At 42.9% G+C, this 14,897-nt stretch overlaps 1 protein-coding gene across 2 annotated transcripts; it reads left to right on the top strand.

Annotated features, from left to right (window-relative positions):
* Nucleotides 1-3,375: 3,375 nt before the first annotated feature.
* LOC110488330 (zinc finger and BTB domain-containing protein 37) lies at nucleotides 3,376-11,772 on the top strand. 2 transcript variants are annotated; one of them, XM_036949361.1, is made up of 4 exons: nucleotides 3,376-4,031; nucleotides 4,190-5,196; nucleotides 5,605-5,698; nucleotides 8,331-11,772. In XM_036949361.1, exons 2-4 carry the CDS (start codon nucleotides 4,214-4,216, stop codon nucleotides 8,832-8,834), a joined length of 1,581 nt encoding a protein of 526 aa, XP_036805256.1. In that variant the 5' UTR covers nucleotides 3,376-4,031; nucleotides 4,190-4,213; the 3' UTR covers nucleotides 8,835-11,772. The 2 variants fall into 2 exon arrangements, with proteins under 2 accessions (XP_036805256.1, XP_021416250.1); XM_021560575.2 differs by having other exon boundaries at nucleotides 3,381-4,031; nucleotides 5,599-5,698.
* The last annotated feature ends 3,125 nt before the right edge of the window (nucleotides 11,773-14,897 follow it).

Below are 14,897 nucleotides of genomic sequence, written 5' to 3'. Positions count from 1 at the left end.
ACATTAATATGTATGGCAGGTGTAATTCAAACGCATTATGAGATTGCGCCTGCACCAATGAACAATGTTGCTACTGGCATCACTTTCATATTATGTATCATATGTTTAATGCCAACTATTTAGAAAACATTTGAATGAAAATGAACTACCTGGCCCTTACTTTCCTGGCCCTTACGCTGTAAACTCAATTTTTTTGTGACGTCTGTCAAATTGCGCTCCGTAATCCACTGTTTCCCAATGAAGGCTGATATTACGACTACAACCTTGCGCTACCACTCGATACTTTTACAATGATCCATTCTAAAATGTACTGTGTACCCGTGCTTATCCTGATCGTTATAGAGTTGTCAGTCGGAGTTGGAATCCATCATTTTTTTAAATGCATTCTGTGCATCCCCTGCCAAAACTAAAGAATCTGCTGCTCTTTCTTCGTTAACAAAGAATGGCTCCCTTGGCAGCGGTCGCGTACAATTGGACTTTAATCAACAACTATGGATTTCAGCACCCAAGGAAAAGTTTGCAGTTACACAGGACAAACATGGTAGGCGTTGAAGAATTTTTATTTTTACAAGTATCGACTAACACTGACTCGATGTAGTCGTAAGTACACACCACTGACAGTTATCGCAACTCAATTTTATTGAGATGTATATGGATTTGAACGCGATCAAGATTAAGTATTTATGGGCCCTGGAAAGGGAGGGAATAGCACTAAAAGTGGTCAACATAATTTATCTGCAAGAAATATTTGCCAAAAATGAGTGCATAAACAACATTATAAACAACATTTTGGGAGAATACAAGAAAGAATTCAGTTGAAAAATGAATAATTGATAGAGTACTGTGGATGACAATATCCCTGTGAACCTCCCATGCCCTTGTAACCTTGTTGTGAATCTAAGGTAAACACAACTAACAACATTATACAAAGGGTCAGGTTTGAGTTTGTTTCCAGCTTCACTACCCCTGGACACCATGTGTGTCCATGTTGGTTTTATTGAGCCTTTGGTGAGTGTACTGTATTAGGCCACTTTCTTTTCTGATTCCAATCGATTCCAAGGTGATTTTGTTTTGATTCCTGAAATAAATATTACACTGTTATCATCTGCAAAAATAAGTAAATGTTAATGTGACAGCCGTCTCTCTGCTGTGCTGTCTCAAGGTACTGGATATACTTTACAGAATGTTGTTATTTGCACTTTGCTTTTCTTTGCACTGTTTCGGCCGTTGAAACCAACTATAGAAAGAATTATCACAAATAACCCAGCAAGGAAGTAAGAAATGATCCACTAATTACAAGTTGTTGGGGTAATCCGAGTAACTCAATCCGTTAGGTTAATCACGAAGCCCAGCAGCACTTGGTCAAAATAACCCAACGTGTTCTATGCTACATTGACCCAGCGCTGCGTTCGTGAAATAACCTAAGTTGGGTTGTTAAACACATCATTTTTGGGGTGCACATTTGGTGAGTGTCCAGTTCTGTGTATTACAGTTTAAATGTAAATATTGCACTATTTTTAGTGTTGACTGTAAATGCATAGGTTGTGCTTATGGATAACACAGTGGAGGTGAACTGTATACCCCACACCAACCACATCACCAGTTGTAGGGTGGACAGGGATGGAATTAATCTCAATCAGATTCCTTGTAAACACAACATGACTATAACTAACCCATAGCCTATGAAATCCCTATTCGACAATTACTACTACTCCCATTACTACTGCCATCACTACTGCTGCTGCAGTGCTTGTTGTAGCGCTGAGTGGAAATAGGAAGAAAGTGCATTTTGTGGCTTATAAAAGTGTTGAATACAAAGTGTTGACAGTGCTGAGTAAGAATTTAAAATCACTCATAAAACATTTTTGCTGTTTTTATTGACATTCTCTCTCTAGTCATTGTTTTAAAAGTTTTGAATTCTCACATTATTAACTTTTCTGCAGCTTTCTTTTATGCCTGCCACGTTACTGCATGTACTTCACCTGAGCCATCCGACTGGTCAGCGGTAAGCCTATAATGCACTTGATTTGCTCTCTGGGCCCGCCGGGAAGGAAGAGACACATGAAATGGTTCAAAATGGCAACAGTTCGCCAACACAGCGTGCAGGGCAGCTGCATCGGGTACACCTACTGTCAACAGCCCCAGACGAATAATAGGAACACAAGGCTTTATCGGTGTTGTTTTTTACAGAAATGTTTAGTGATCGACTAGGAATGCCTTGGAGATCGACCATTAGATCGCGATCAACCGGTTGGTGACCACTGCTCTAGAAAGTTTAGTGAAGTTCAATCTCAGGCTTTTCTTTGTGGGCTGACATTTCTGTACGGCAGTTCTGGGGAGCTGTGTGGCAGTCTTAGAGGGAACATTGCTGATGATTCAACCATAAACGCATCAGCAACCACAGCTAATGAAGTCAATGAAACCCTTAACAAAAAGTTGCCGTCTGTTTGGGAATGGGTGGCCAGTAATAAACTGGTCCTGAACATCTCTAAAACTAAGAACATTGTATTTGGAACAAATCATTCCCCAAGTTCTGAATCTGGTAATGAACGGTGTGGCTGTTGAACAAGTTGAGGAGACTAAATTACTTGCCATTACCTGAGATTGTAAACTGTTATGGTCAAAACATAGATTCAATGGTTGTAAAGATGGGGAGAGGTTTGTCCGTGTGACACCACACTCCACAAAGCAAGTCCTGCAGGTTCTAGTTTTATCTTATCTTGATTATTGACCCGTCATATGGTCTAGTGCTGCAAAGACCTGGTTAAGCTGCAGCTGGTCCAGAACAATTACACGATACTGACACACACACACACACACACACACACGGCTGGGGTAGGCCATCATTGTAAATAAGTATTTATTCTTAACTGACTTGCCTAATTAAATAAAGGTTATATTAAAAAACAACTACCAAACGTTGAAAAAAAGAAGGAACCAACGATATTTAGAATTAGTTCATCAAAATAATGAATCCGTGTCTTTTACAGTGGGAGTAAATAAAGCAGTGTGCAGAACAAGCAAGGAGTTGGGCAAAGCCAAGCACGAGCTCACGAGATCCTATTGGCTCGTTGTAGCATGTATTTGCATATCTTAAAACTTTGACATAGCGTTAAGTCTATGAAACTTAGTGCACTGTGTTCGTAAAATATTTTAGTTTTGGGGACAGAACAATTTATTGAGATCAGATGTTTAATCGATGAGAAAATTACCTGAATGTCGGACCAGTTTTACCTAGTTCCATCCTCTCTCACTACCCGTGCCTGAACTTCCTCTCACTACCATATTTGGTGTTGAGAAAACGTTGTGAACGGACGCTTCAGCTTTATAGCCCCTATGACGTGACTGGGTTAACCCTTCGTTTGCGCCATAAACATCTATTTGACTTCAAGGTATTGCATTCTGGGAACCGATGTTATTTTATCCCGCGTCTTTTCTGTTCTCTAACGACTTGTCCATTAGAAGAGAACACTACTTCCCATAATGCAAATTTACTTTTTTCCCCCAGTCAAAGTTGGTCCGTCTGCTGTGAAATGAAATTGGAAAATGAGAGCAGCGAAAGGAGTAACCGAGGAGATCAAATTGAAAATAATGCACATTGACATCAAATATGCGACAGTACCGCAGTTGTATTAGCGACGGTTCGTTATGACAGACGTTGCACGGTGTTCTGTCTTGCTCCGTTTTTGTTAGCTATATGGACGTTGAACTAGCTGGCTAGCCACCTCCCTGTCACGAGCAACGCCGGGGTGTATTCTTCGTTTAGACTTCGGTTCATCACCGTACTGCAGTATGTTACAGTGGCCGAAAGGAGGGCCAGGGCTCGGTTATAGCATTTGAGATTCACCGCTGTACAAGAGCATCAGTTCACACCATTTGTCAACAATGCACAACTCGTTGCAAGCTATAATTATTGCCATATTTTATGCAAGTTAGCCAGTCAGCAGTTAATATTATGGCACAGTACAGAAAATAATAGCCAGTAACATTTCAGTGCCGTGGTACAAGTGCAGGTGGTGCATTCCGAAAAGGTATGCAAGTTGTCCTCTTTAGCAAAGTTCTTGGTTAGGTTGTCAAACAGTTAAGCTATATGTCTGCTAGTTTCCAACTTGTCAATATTCTTTTTGTGTACATGAAGTAATATAAAAGTGATATTTTTTTCATTATCATGTCCCTTTTCTCTGCACAGTGATAAGGGATCATACACGGCAGGATGGAGCGAGGAGGCACCATGGAGCGAGCAGGCAGCATCCAGCTGGACGTCCCTGACTTTAGCAACTCTGTGCTGTCCCAACTGAACCAGCTGCGTATGCAGGGGCGGCTGTGCGACATAGTGGTGAACGTGCAGGGCCAGAGCTTCCGTGCTCACAAGGTTGTGTTGGCTGCCAGCTCCCCTTACTTCCGAGACCACATGTCACTGGGCCAGATGAGCACTGTGTCCCTGTCAGTCATCCGCAACCCCTCGGTGTTTGATCAGCTCCTCTCATACTGCTACACCGGGAGGCTGTGCCTGCAGCTGGCCGACATCATCAGCTACCTGACGGCCGCCAGCTTCCTGCAGATGCAGCACATCATTGACCGCTGCACGCAGATCCTTGAGGGCATCCATTTAAAGATCAGCCTGGCGGAGGAGGAGCTGGGGGCCGGAGGGGGGCATAGGGGGGCTGGGAGCTTGGAGGGAGGAGGAGGAGGAGGTGGGGTAGTAACATCAGGGGGCTCCCTAAGCCCGCGCCGCAGCAGCCCCAGGGTTCTGGGACCTCAAGGAAGCAGAACCCGAGGTGCCATGGATATCCGAGAGGTGGGAAGCCCAGCGGGGGAGTCCATGAGCCCCCAGATGGTGGAGCACAGTGGGCTGGGCCCGGAGGGTCTGCCTGGGGGGGTGGAAGTGGGCAGCAGGCTGGGGAAGGAGCCCATACTGCGCATCAATCGGGCCGGCCAGTGGTACGTGGAGGCAGAGTCGGAGAGGGGGAGCGGCGGTGAAGAGGGGGAGTCAATGCGGGTGGTGGATGGTTTGAGGATAAAGACAGAGAGGATGGAAGAGTGGACTGGGGCTGATACCCAGGAAGAAGGGAGCGGGGCGGAAGAGGGAGCAGCCATGATGATTGACACGTCCGTATGCAGCTCGCTGGTGCAGGAGGGTATTGTCACGGGGGCCAAGAGCTCTCAGCCCTCCAGCAGCTTCAGTGAGACTGAGAGGTGGGTACAAGTTCCAGGGAAGCAGTCACTTTATATAATATGTATGCCATTTGGCAGCCGCTTTCATTCAAAGTGACTTAGTCATGTGTGCATACATTTTTTTCCCTATGGGCGGTCCCGGGAATTGAACCCACTATCTTGGCATTGCAAGAACCATGTGCTACAATCTGAGCTACACCATATAAAAGGGAGTGTGCATGCACGTTTTAAACTGAAGTAAAATTCAGTACAAAGTACCTCAGAAAAGCACGTTGGGTAACATTTTAAGGTTATTGAGTGAAAATTCTAAACAAAAGCAGCCTACTATATGTATTGCTAATGGAAGATGGAGTGCTAAGGTAAATGGCTCAGTGGACTTGCCTGCTGAAGAGGTTTGAGGATCCAGTATCTCTGTCCTGTCAGGTTTAGTCCTACTGGCAGTGTGGTGGTGATGGCAGAGAGACCGAGAGCCAAGAGTGAGTCACCCAGCAGAGTAGACGACCAGTGCCATCCCAACTCGCAGGTATGTGTCACCCTCATCAACTGGTATCCTACCCTGGTGGTCAGCACTCTGCATTTCCAAAGTCCACCATACAACGCTAGTCCAAAAAAAGCTAGCTTTCAGTCCAGGTCCAATCAATTATCTTTTAAGGTCTCGAGGGAGGTTATGGATTGGTACACTAGCCTGTTACATACTCAATGACCATAGCACTGTGATGAAGGGGTTTACTACTAAGGGGAATCATGCATGTTGTGTGTATTCCTCTTGGACACGTACAAACATAGAGGTGATGATGATGATGATGCAGGCCCTGTGAACAACTCCTTAATCTGGCCCTGTGGAAAGTCCTTAATCAGATTTCAGAAATACTCCATAATACAGGAAGGGAAGACTTTCCCCAACACCTATGACATCAGCTTAAATTAAGGGTCTTAATTAAGACATAACTATTATGGGAACCCATGACAGAAGTGTGGTACAACAATTCCAACTGCAAATACAGTGCCTTGCAAAAGTATTCATCCCCCTTGGAGTTTTTTTCTATTTTGTTGCATTACAACCTGTAATTTAGATAGATTTTTATTTGGATTTCATGTAATGGACATAGTCCAAATTGGTGAAGTGAAAAATAAAATAAAATGGAAAGTGGTGCGTGCATATGTATTCACCCCCCCTTTGCTATGAAGCCCCTAAATAAGATCTGGTGCAACCAATTACCTTCAGAAGTCACATAATTAGTTAGATTGCACACATGTGGACTTTATTTAAGTGTCACATGATCTCAGTAGATATACCCCTGTTCTGAAAGGCCCCAGAGTCTGCAACACCACTAAGCAAGGGGCACCACCAAGCAAGCGGCACCATGAAGACCAAGGAGCTCTCCAAACAGGTCAGGGACAAAGTTGTGGAGAAGTAAAGATCAGGGTTAGGTTATAAAAAATATCAGAAACTTTGAACATCCCACTTAGCCCAATTAAAGACTATGGCACCACAACAAACCTGCCAAGAGAGGGCTGCCCATCAAAACTCACGGACCAGGCAAGGAGGGCATTAATCAGTTAGGCAACAAAGAGACCAAAGATAACCCTGAAGGAGCTGCAAAACTCCACAGCGGAGATTGGAGTATCTGTCCATAGGACAACTTTAAGCCGTACACTCCACAGAGCTGGGCTTTACAAAAGAGTGGCCAGAAAAAAGCCATTGCTTAAAGAAAAAATAAGCAAACACGTTTGGTGTTCGCCAAAAGGCATGTGGAAGACTCCCCAAACATATGGAAGAAGGTACTCTGGTCAGATGAGACTAAAATTGAGCTTTTTGTCCATCAAGGAAAACGCTATTTCTGGCACAAACCCAGCACCTCTCATCACACCGAGAACACCCATCCCCACAGTGAAGCATGGTGGTGGCAGCATCATGCTGTGTGGTTGTTTTTCATCGGCAGGGACTGGTAAACTGGTCAGAATTGAAGGAATGGTGGATGGCGCTAAATACAGGGAAATTCTTGAGGGAACCCTGTTTCAGTCTTCCAGAGATTTGAGACTGGGACGGAGGTTCACCTTCCAGCAGGACAATGACCCTAAGCATACTGCTAAAGCAACACTCAAATGGTTAAAGGGGAAACATTTACATGTCTTGGAATGGCCTAGTCAAATCCCAGACCTCAATCCAATTGAGAATCTGTGGTATGACTTAAAGATTGCTGTACACCAGTGGAACCCATCCAACTTGAAGGAGCTGGAGCAGTTTTGCCTTGAAGAATGGGCAAAAATCCCAGTGGCTAGATGTGCCAAGCTTATAGAGACATACCCCAAGAGACTTGCAGCTGTAATTGCTGCAAAAGGTGGCTCTACAAAGTATTAATTTGGGGTGGACAGTTATGCACGCTCAAGTTTTCCGTTTTTTTGGTCTTATTTCTTGTTTCACAATAAATATTTTGCATCATCAAAGTGGTAGGCATGTTGTGTAAATCAAAGATACAAACTCCCCAAAAGTCCATTTTAATTCCAGGTTGTAAGGCAACAAAATAGGGGAAATGCCAAGGGGGTGAATACTTTCTTAAGCCACTGTAGCAATTATACATACTGAGTGTACAAAACATTAGGAACGCCTTCCTAAAATTGAGTTGCACCACTTTTTGCCCGCAGAACAGCCTCAATTCATTGGGGCATGGACTCTACAAGGTGTTGAAAGCATTCCACAGGGATGCTGGCCCATGTTGACTCCAATGTTTCTCACAGTTGTCAAGTTGGCTGGATGTCCTTTAGGTGGTGGACCATTCTTGATGCACTCGGGAAAATGTTGAGGGGGAAAAACCCAGCAGCGTTGCAGTTCTTGAAACAAAATGTTGCGCCTGGCACCTACTACCATACCCTGTTCAAAGGCACTTAAATAGTTTGTCTTGCCCATTCACCCTCTGAATGACACACAATCCATGTCTCAAGGCTTAAACATCCATCTTTAAGTGGATTTAATCAATAAGGGATCATAGTTTTCACCTGGTCTGTCTATGTCATGGAAACAGCATAAAACATTAGGAACACCTGCTGTTTCCATGACATAGACAGACCAGGTGTTCCTAATGTTTTTTACAGTGTAATCTAGTGTTACAATGAGTGTTGACAGTCTTGAGACGTACCTCTTGTTTGTCTTTTAGGGGGAGGAGCAGGCTGTGTTGGGCGGCTACGAGGAGTACCTGCGTGAGCAGGTGGCTGACCGCTGGTGCCACTACAACCCTCGACTCACCTGCATCTACTGCTGCAAGTCCTTCAACCAGAAGGGCAGCCTGGACCGCCACATGAGGCTGCACATGGGCATCACACCTTTCGTGTGCCGCATCTGCGGCAAGAAATACACCCGCAAGGACCAGCTGGAGTACCACATCCGCAAGCACACAGGAAACAAGCCCTTCCATTGCCACGTCTGCGGGAAGAGCTTCCCCTTCCAGGCCATCCTCAACCAGCACTTCCGCAAGAACCATCCGGGCTGCGGCCCTCAAGAGGTGGCCCACAGCGCCTCCCCAGAGACCACCACTGTCTCCTCCAGGGGGGGGCAGAACGAGGAGGCGTCGCCCAGCCAGGAGGAGCCAGATGGGGGTGGAGGTGGGGCCTCTTTCAGAGAGAGTGTCCAGGCCTCTGTCTCCACCACTGGGCCTGATTGACCCAGTGGACCAGGGAGGGAGATGGTTGGGATATAGGAGGACAGGGTATAGGTTAGGTTAATGGTTTGTACTCTCCTGCCAGTGGAGGAAAGACAATGTATGTTGAAGTTGCTTCAAAGGAAATGATGATAAGGGGGAGGTCAGAAGGTCAAGTCCATCCAGGGTGGGATTTTTATAAGCATTTTTTTTATTTATTCCTTCGACTAAACTGCAGGGACAGGAGAACGAAGCAACAGAGTAGTTTGATATGGCACTTCGTAATATGTCGTTATTTATAAATGATATTTCCGCTTTAAACCATATCTACCTTCACAATACAAACATGAACAGATTAAGCCAACACATGAAGAAATGCCACACACTCCCAATAACCTCACAACACTGAATGCAGTGGTTTTTATTTGACTATTTTCTTATGTTACTTTTATTATTTTTGTATAATAACTACATACAATTTCAATTCTTGCCTTTTGTCTTGAGACAATCTTGATCAGATGGGGGTCAGTGATAATCAGACTCCTCTTCATACATTATATGGGCAATTCCACGGTTACTCGTGGTTTTCACATAAAAATGTATGTCAAACAACAAGCAATGGTTGCAAAGTTGAACAAACCATACACATTTTTTACACAAGGACTACTTTGAACAATTTCCAATTTTACAAAAACACATTTACTTGAGGTAACAAAAACATTTACTTTGACAGTGCAGAGGCAAAGTTTGGTAACAGAATGACAACACCAACAGCACAAACTGTCATTCTCTTACCAAACTTTGCATCTGCTCAAGTAAATAGATTTTTGTCAAATGTTCCGTGTAATTTATTAAGTAGTCCTTGTACATAGTTGTATGGTTTGTTTACAGAGAGAGTCTCAGCATCACTGTTACGGTGGAATTGCCCATGTTGCAGAATGGCTTAAAAATGCAACTCCACATGAATAGTAGATATGGCCCAGTGAACAAAACCAGTTAATTTGGTAGAGTAATTAGTACAATTCTGAAAATAACACTGATGTCAGTCTTATGACGATTTTATGTCATGTGTCTTAACACGGCTAAATGCATTCAGAAGTATACCATTATTTAATCAGTGCAACACTTTTACAATGTATTAAGATATTGGCAAAGGTAAGAGGCCTTTAAAGGGGACTTGTTAATCCATATGTATTTGAACCATGCCTCCACATTCTTTAACCAGCTGCTGAACGCATACTTCTTTACAGGAACACAGGAAACTCCGTTTTTTAAACATTTTTTTACCTCAGATAAGCTACAATAAAACTCTGTTACCTCTCACACATCACTACGCAATACAGCTCTGCTCCAAGCAGATTGGTCGATGCACTCAGTTGAATTTACAGTATGTTTTCATTTTTCTATGTTGTGGTTAACTACCTTCTTTTTTTTATTTTTATAAGTGACTGGTTTTTTTGCATAAGCGCATCTGAACATTTTTATCTAGCTCTGACAATGTATCTGGAGGGTGTAGAGACCAGATTGTAATGGAGGACACTCATCGCTATTGGGGGTGTCCGAAAGGAGGAGAGATGAGACTCTGCAGCTGAACTGTAGTACCACCCAAGAGAAAGACTCTGCAGCTGAACTGTAGTACCACCCAAGAGAAAGACTGCAGCTGTTCTGTAGTACCACCCAAGAGAAAGACTCTGCAGCTGTTCTGTAGTACCACCCAAGAGAAAGACTCTGCAGCTGTTCTGTAGTACCACCCAAGAGAAAGACTCTGCAGCTGCTCTGTAGTACCACCCAAGAGAAAGACTCTGCAGCTGTTCTGTAGTACCACCCAAGAGAAAGACTCTGCAGCTGTTCTGTAGTACCACCCAAGAGAAAGACTCTGCAGCTGCTCTGTAGTACCACCCAAGAGAAAGACTCTGCAGCTGCTCTGTAGTACCACCCAAGAGAAAGACTCTGCAGCTGCTCTGTAGTACTACCCAAGAGAAAGACTCTGCAGCTGTTCTGTAGTACCACCCAAGAGAAAGACTGCAGCTGCTCTGTAGTACCACCCAAGAGAAAGACTCTGCAGCTGTTCTGTAGTACCACCCAAGAGAAAGACTCTGCAGCTGTTCTGTAGTACCACCCAAGAGAAAGACTCTGCAGCTGTTCTGTAGTACCACCCAAGAGAAAGACTCTGCAGCTGTTCTGTAGTACCACCCAAGAGAAATACTCTGCAGCTGCTCTGTAGTACCACCCAAGAGAAAGACTCTGCAGCTGTTCTGTAGTACCACCCAAGAGAAAGACTCTGCAGCTGCTCTGTAGTACCACCCAAGAGAAATACTCTCCAGCTGTTCTGTAGTACCACCCAAGAGAAGGACTCTGCAGCTGTTCTGTAGTACCACCCAAGAGAAAGACTGCAGCTGTTCTGTAGTACCACCCAAGAGAAAGAATGCAGCTGTTCTGTAGTACCACCCAAGAGAAAGAATGCAGCTGAACTGTAGTACCACCCAAGAGAAATACTCTGCAGCTGTTCTGTAGTACCACCCAAGAGAAAGACTCTGCAGCTGAACTGTAGTACCACCCAAGAGAAAGACTGCAGCTGTTCTGTAGTACCACCCAAGAGAAAGACTGCAGCTGTTCTGTAGTACCACCCAAGAGAAAGAATGCAGCTGTTCTGTGGTACCACCCAAGAGAAAGACTCTGCAGCTGAACTGTAGTACCACCCAAGAGAAATACTCTCCAGCTGTGCTGTAGTACCACCCAAGAGAAAGAATGCAGCTGAACTGTGGTACCACCCAAGAGAAAGACTCTGCAGCTGAACTGTAGTACCACCCAAGAGAAATACTCTCCAGCTGTTCTGTAGTACCACCCAAGAGAAAGAATGCAGCTGAACTGTAGTACCACCCAAGAGAAAGACTGCAGCTGTTCTGTAGTACCACCCAAGAGAAATACTCTCCAGCTGTTCTGTAGTACCACCCAAGAGAAATACTCTCCAGCTGTTCTGTAGTACCACCCAAGAGAAAGAATGCAGCTGAACTGTAGTACCACCCAAGAGAAAGACTGCAGCTGTTCTGTAGTACCACCCAAGATAAATACTCTCCAGCTGTTCTGTAGTACCACCCAAGAGAAAGAATGCAGCTGAACTGTAGTACCACCCAAGAGAAAGACTGCAGCCCACTGATGCTACAGATGTCCCATCACCAAAGGATAGACATGCTTGCTACAGCGGAGTGTGTTCCACTGGAAATCAGTCATTAAGAAGAGGAGGCATCCAAAGGAATTGAGAGGACAAGCCAAGGGTCGTATTTCCCTCCCTCGCATGGAGGCCAAAATAATTACGTCAAGCACTTCAATTGAGGGGTTTGAAATAGTTACATTTTTAAAGAAATATGTAAAAGATATATCGCAAATTGAATTTAACTTAAAACATTGTTTTTATACAGATAAAGGGTAGCCCAGTGGATTGGCTGTTTATTTTGCTTTTTTTTTTTTTTAGATCTGAATAATTTGTGGGTGTGACGGGAGTTTTTAATGAATGGGTGTGACGGGAGTTTTTAATGAATGGGTGTGATGGGAGTTTTTAATGTATGCAAGTGAAAAACTTTTACTGATTTGTCCACTGGGTTTTTCTTATCTGAAATGAGAATGCATTACACATCACCACAGTACACCTCGGTTAATATTCGTCAGACAAAAACAGATCAACATTCTTTATAAATATCAGGTATTTTTGTTTACTGTTTTTAAGTTTACTCTGTTTGTACGTAACATTTAAGGGGTTTTAGATAAACCATTGAGCTTGGGCTACCTGCAGAGAAATCTTACAGCAAGCCTTATTTAGCAAGTGCAGCTTAACGAAGATCAAATGTATACTGAACAAAAATATAAATGCAACATGCAACAATTTCTAAGATTTTACAGAGTTACAGTTCATATAAGGAAATCAGTCAATTTAAATAAATTCATTAGGCCCTAATCTATGGATTTCACATGAATGGGCAAGGGTGCAGCTGTGGGTGGACCTGGGAGGGCATAAACCCACTCACTGGGGAGCCAGGCCCAGCCAATCAGAAATAGTTTGTCCCCACAAAAGGGCTTTATTACAGACAGAAACACTCCTCAGCACCCCCCTCAAATGATCCCGCAGATGAAGAAGCCGGATGTGGAGGTCCTGGGCTGGTGTGGTTACACATGGTCTGCGGTTGTGAGGCCGGGTGGACGTACTGCCAAATTCTCTAAAATTACGTTGGAGGTGGCTTATGGTAGAGAAATTAACATTCAATTCTCTGGCAACAGCTCTGGTGAACATTCCTGCAGTCAGCATGCCAATTTTACGCTCCCTCAAAAACTTGAGACGTCTGTGGCATTGTGTTGTGCGACAAAACTGCTCATTTTAGAGGGGCCTTTTATTGTCCCCAGCAGAAGGTGCACCTGTGTAATGATCATGCTGTTTAATCAGCTTCTTGATATGCCACACCTCTCAGGTGGATGGATTATCTTGGCAAAGGAGAAATGCTCACTAATGGGGATGTAAACAAATTTGTGCAAACATTTTTAGAGAATAAGCTTTTTGTGCCTATGGAACATTTCTGGGATCTTTTATTTCAGCTCATGAAACATCAGACCAACACTTTACATGTTGCGTTTATATTTTTGTTCAGTGTATGCATGATGTTTTATTTTTTAAGTGAAGACGCCATAATGGACGTAGCAATGCAGCTATTCTCCTATATTGAAACTAGGGATGCACGAATTTGGAAATTCTTGGTCAATAACCAATATTTTCTTGTCCATGATGGCTGATACTGATGTGACATTACAAATATTGTGTGAACAACTAGCTATTGATCAAAATACTTAAAAAAAAACAACCTTTTTTTTTATCAATGAGCAAATGTAAAGATCAAACATTTTCACTGAGAAACACTTTTCAGTGCACCGTGTCATTTTATTGTAGCTCAGATTTAAAGCACTAATCAGTAGTTGAATCAATAACAAAGTATGTTCCCCAACCCTGTTTCGTTGAGAAATGAAACCACTCAAATTCATAGACAAAGCTAATGGATGCAAGAACTGACCATCCATGCTTAAAAAAGTATAGTTTAAACCATATTTTGAGGCTATATAGTGTTTGTTTGTATTATTCAAGAATCAATGGGTACATAATTCATTTGAGTACAACAATATATGTAGCAACTATAGATTGCCCCTTTAACACCATCCACTCTTAGTCCAGTTTTTCAGCCATCATCGGTCGATACCGATATGAAAGGCAGATATACAGTATCACGCATCCCTGATTGAAACATAGGTATAATACATGGTTGTAGCTTGAACATTCTTTACAATGTGATTGCTTCAGCTAACAACATTTGAAGATGGTCTTGAATTGTTCAATGGTGGAAGATTTATGTGAACATTTTAGTCACACTCACAGTTAATGCTTCTAAGCCAGTGGTCACCGACCTTGGGTTCTGGAGAGCTCCAATCATGCTGACTTTAGAATTAAAGCATTAAATTAAAGAATTATAGCATTCCAATGTAGAACTAAAGTGGAATGATTTTAATTGACAGTAGATTTTCAGATCCAGTGGATTTCATTCATCTTAGAGGTATAGTACATTACCAACCTTGATGCTGGAAAACCTGGAATCCAGATAGAGAAGTGTTCCATCATTATTAAAATGTGTAAAAACGATTAGATTTTTAAACAATTACTATGAAACAGAACAATTATTATCAAACAGAATACAACTAATTTTGTTAAAAATAATAATTCCCACCAGGTACCAGGTTTGCTTGATTTGAATTTTGTTTTGAATAGCCTTTTTTGGGGTTTGATCAAGATATATTGTTTCACGGTTTTTTCTTTGTTTAGAACTAAAAGGGCTTTTACATTTTAAAAAATAAGCTTTAACTGCTTTAAGTGTATGATTATTGAACCCTTGTATGTGTGTTGTTACTGCTGAATGTAGATCAATGACAGGAACAAGCTCTCGTGAACTAGCCTCTAGTTTGAGCAAACAACAGAATTATGGCGGTTTTCATCGTCTCCACTTACCTCTATGTCCTGTGAAGATTCTTACTAAGCTAGTGAGAGGATGACAATAA

This window comes from Oncorhynchus mykiss, chromosome 1 (genome assembly GCF_013265735.2).
Source record: "Oncorhynchus mykiss isolate Arlee chromosome 1, USDA_OmykA_1.1, whole genome shotgun sequence".
Classification (NCBI taxonomy): Eukaryota; Metazoa; Chordata; class Actinopteri; order Salmoniformes; family Salmonidae; genus Oncorhynchus; species Oncorhynchus mykiss.
This window is presented reverse-complemented; position numbering and strand designations above follow the sequence as displayed.

Coding starts and splice junctions, on each gene's coding strand:
- LOC110488330 (XM_021560575.2), top strand. CDS start 4,214: ATGGAGCGAGGAGGCACCATGGAGCGAGCAGGCAGCATCCAGCTGGAC. Junction 5,197..5,598: donor AGCTTCAGTGAGACTGAGAG/GTGGGTACAAGT, acceptor CTGTCCTGTCAG/GTTTAGTCCTACTGGCAGTG. Junction 5,699..8,330: donor AGTGCCATCCCAACTCGCAG/GTATGTGTCACC, acceptor TTTGTCTTTTAG/GGGGAGGAGCAGGCTGTGTT.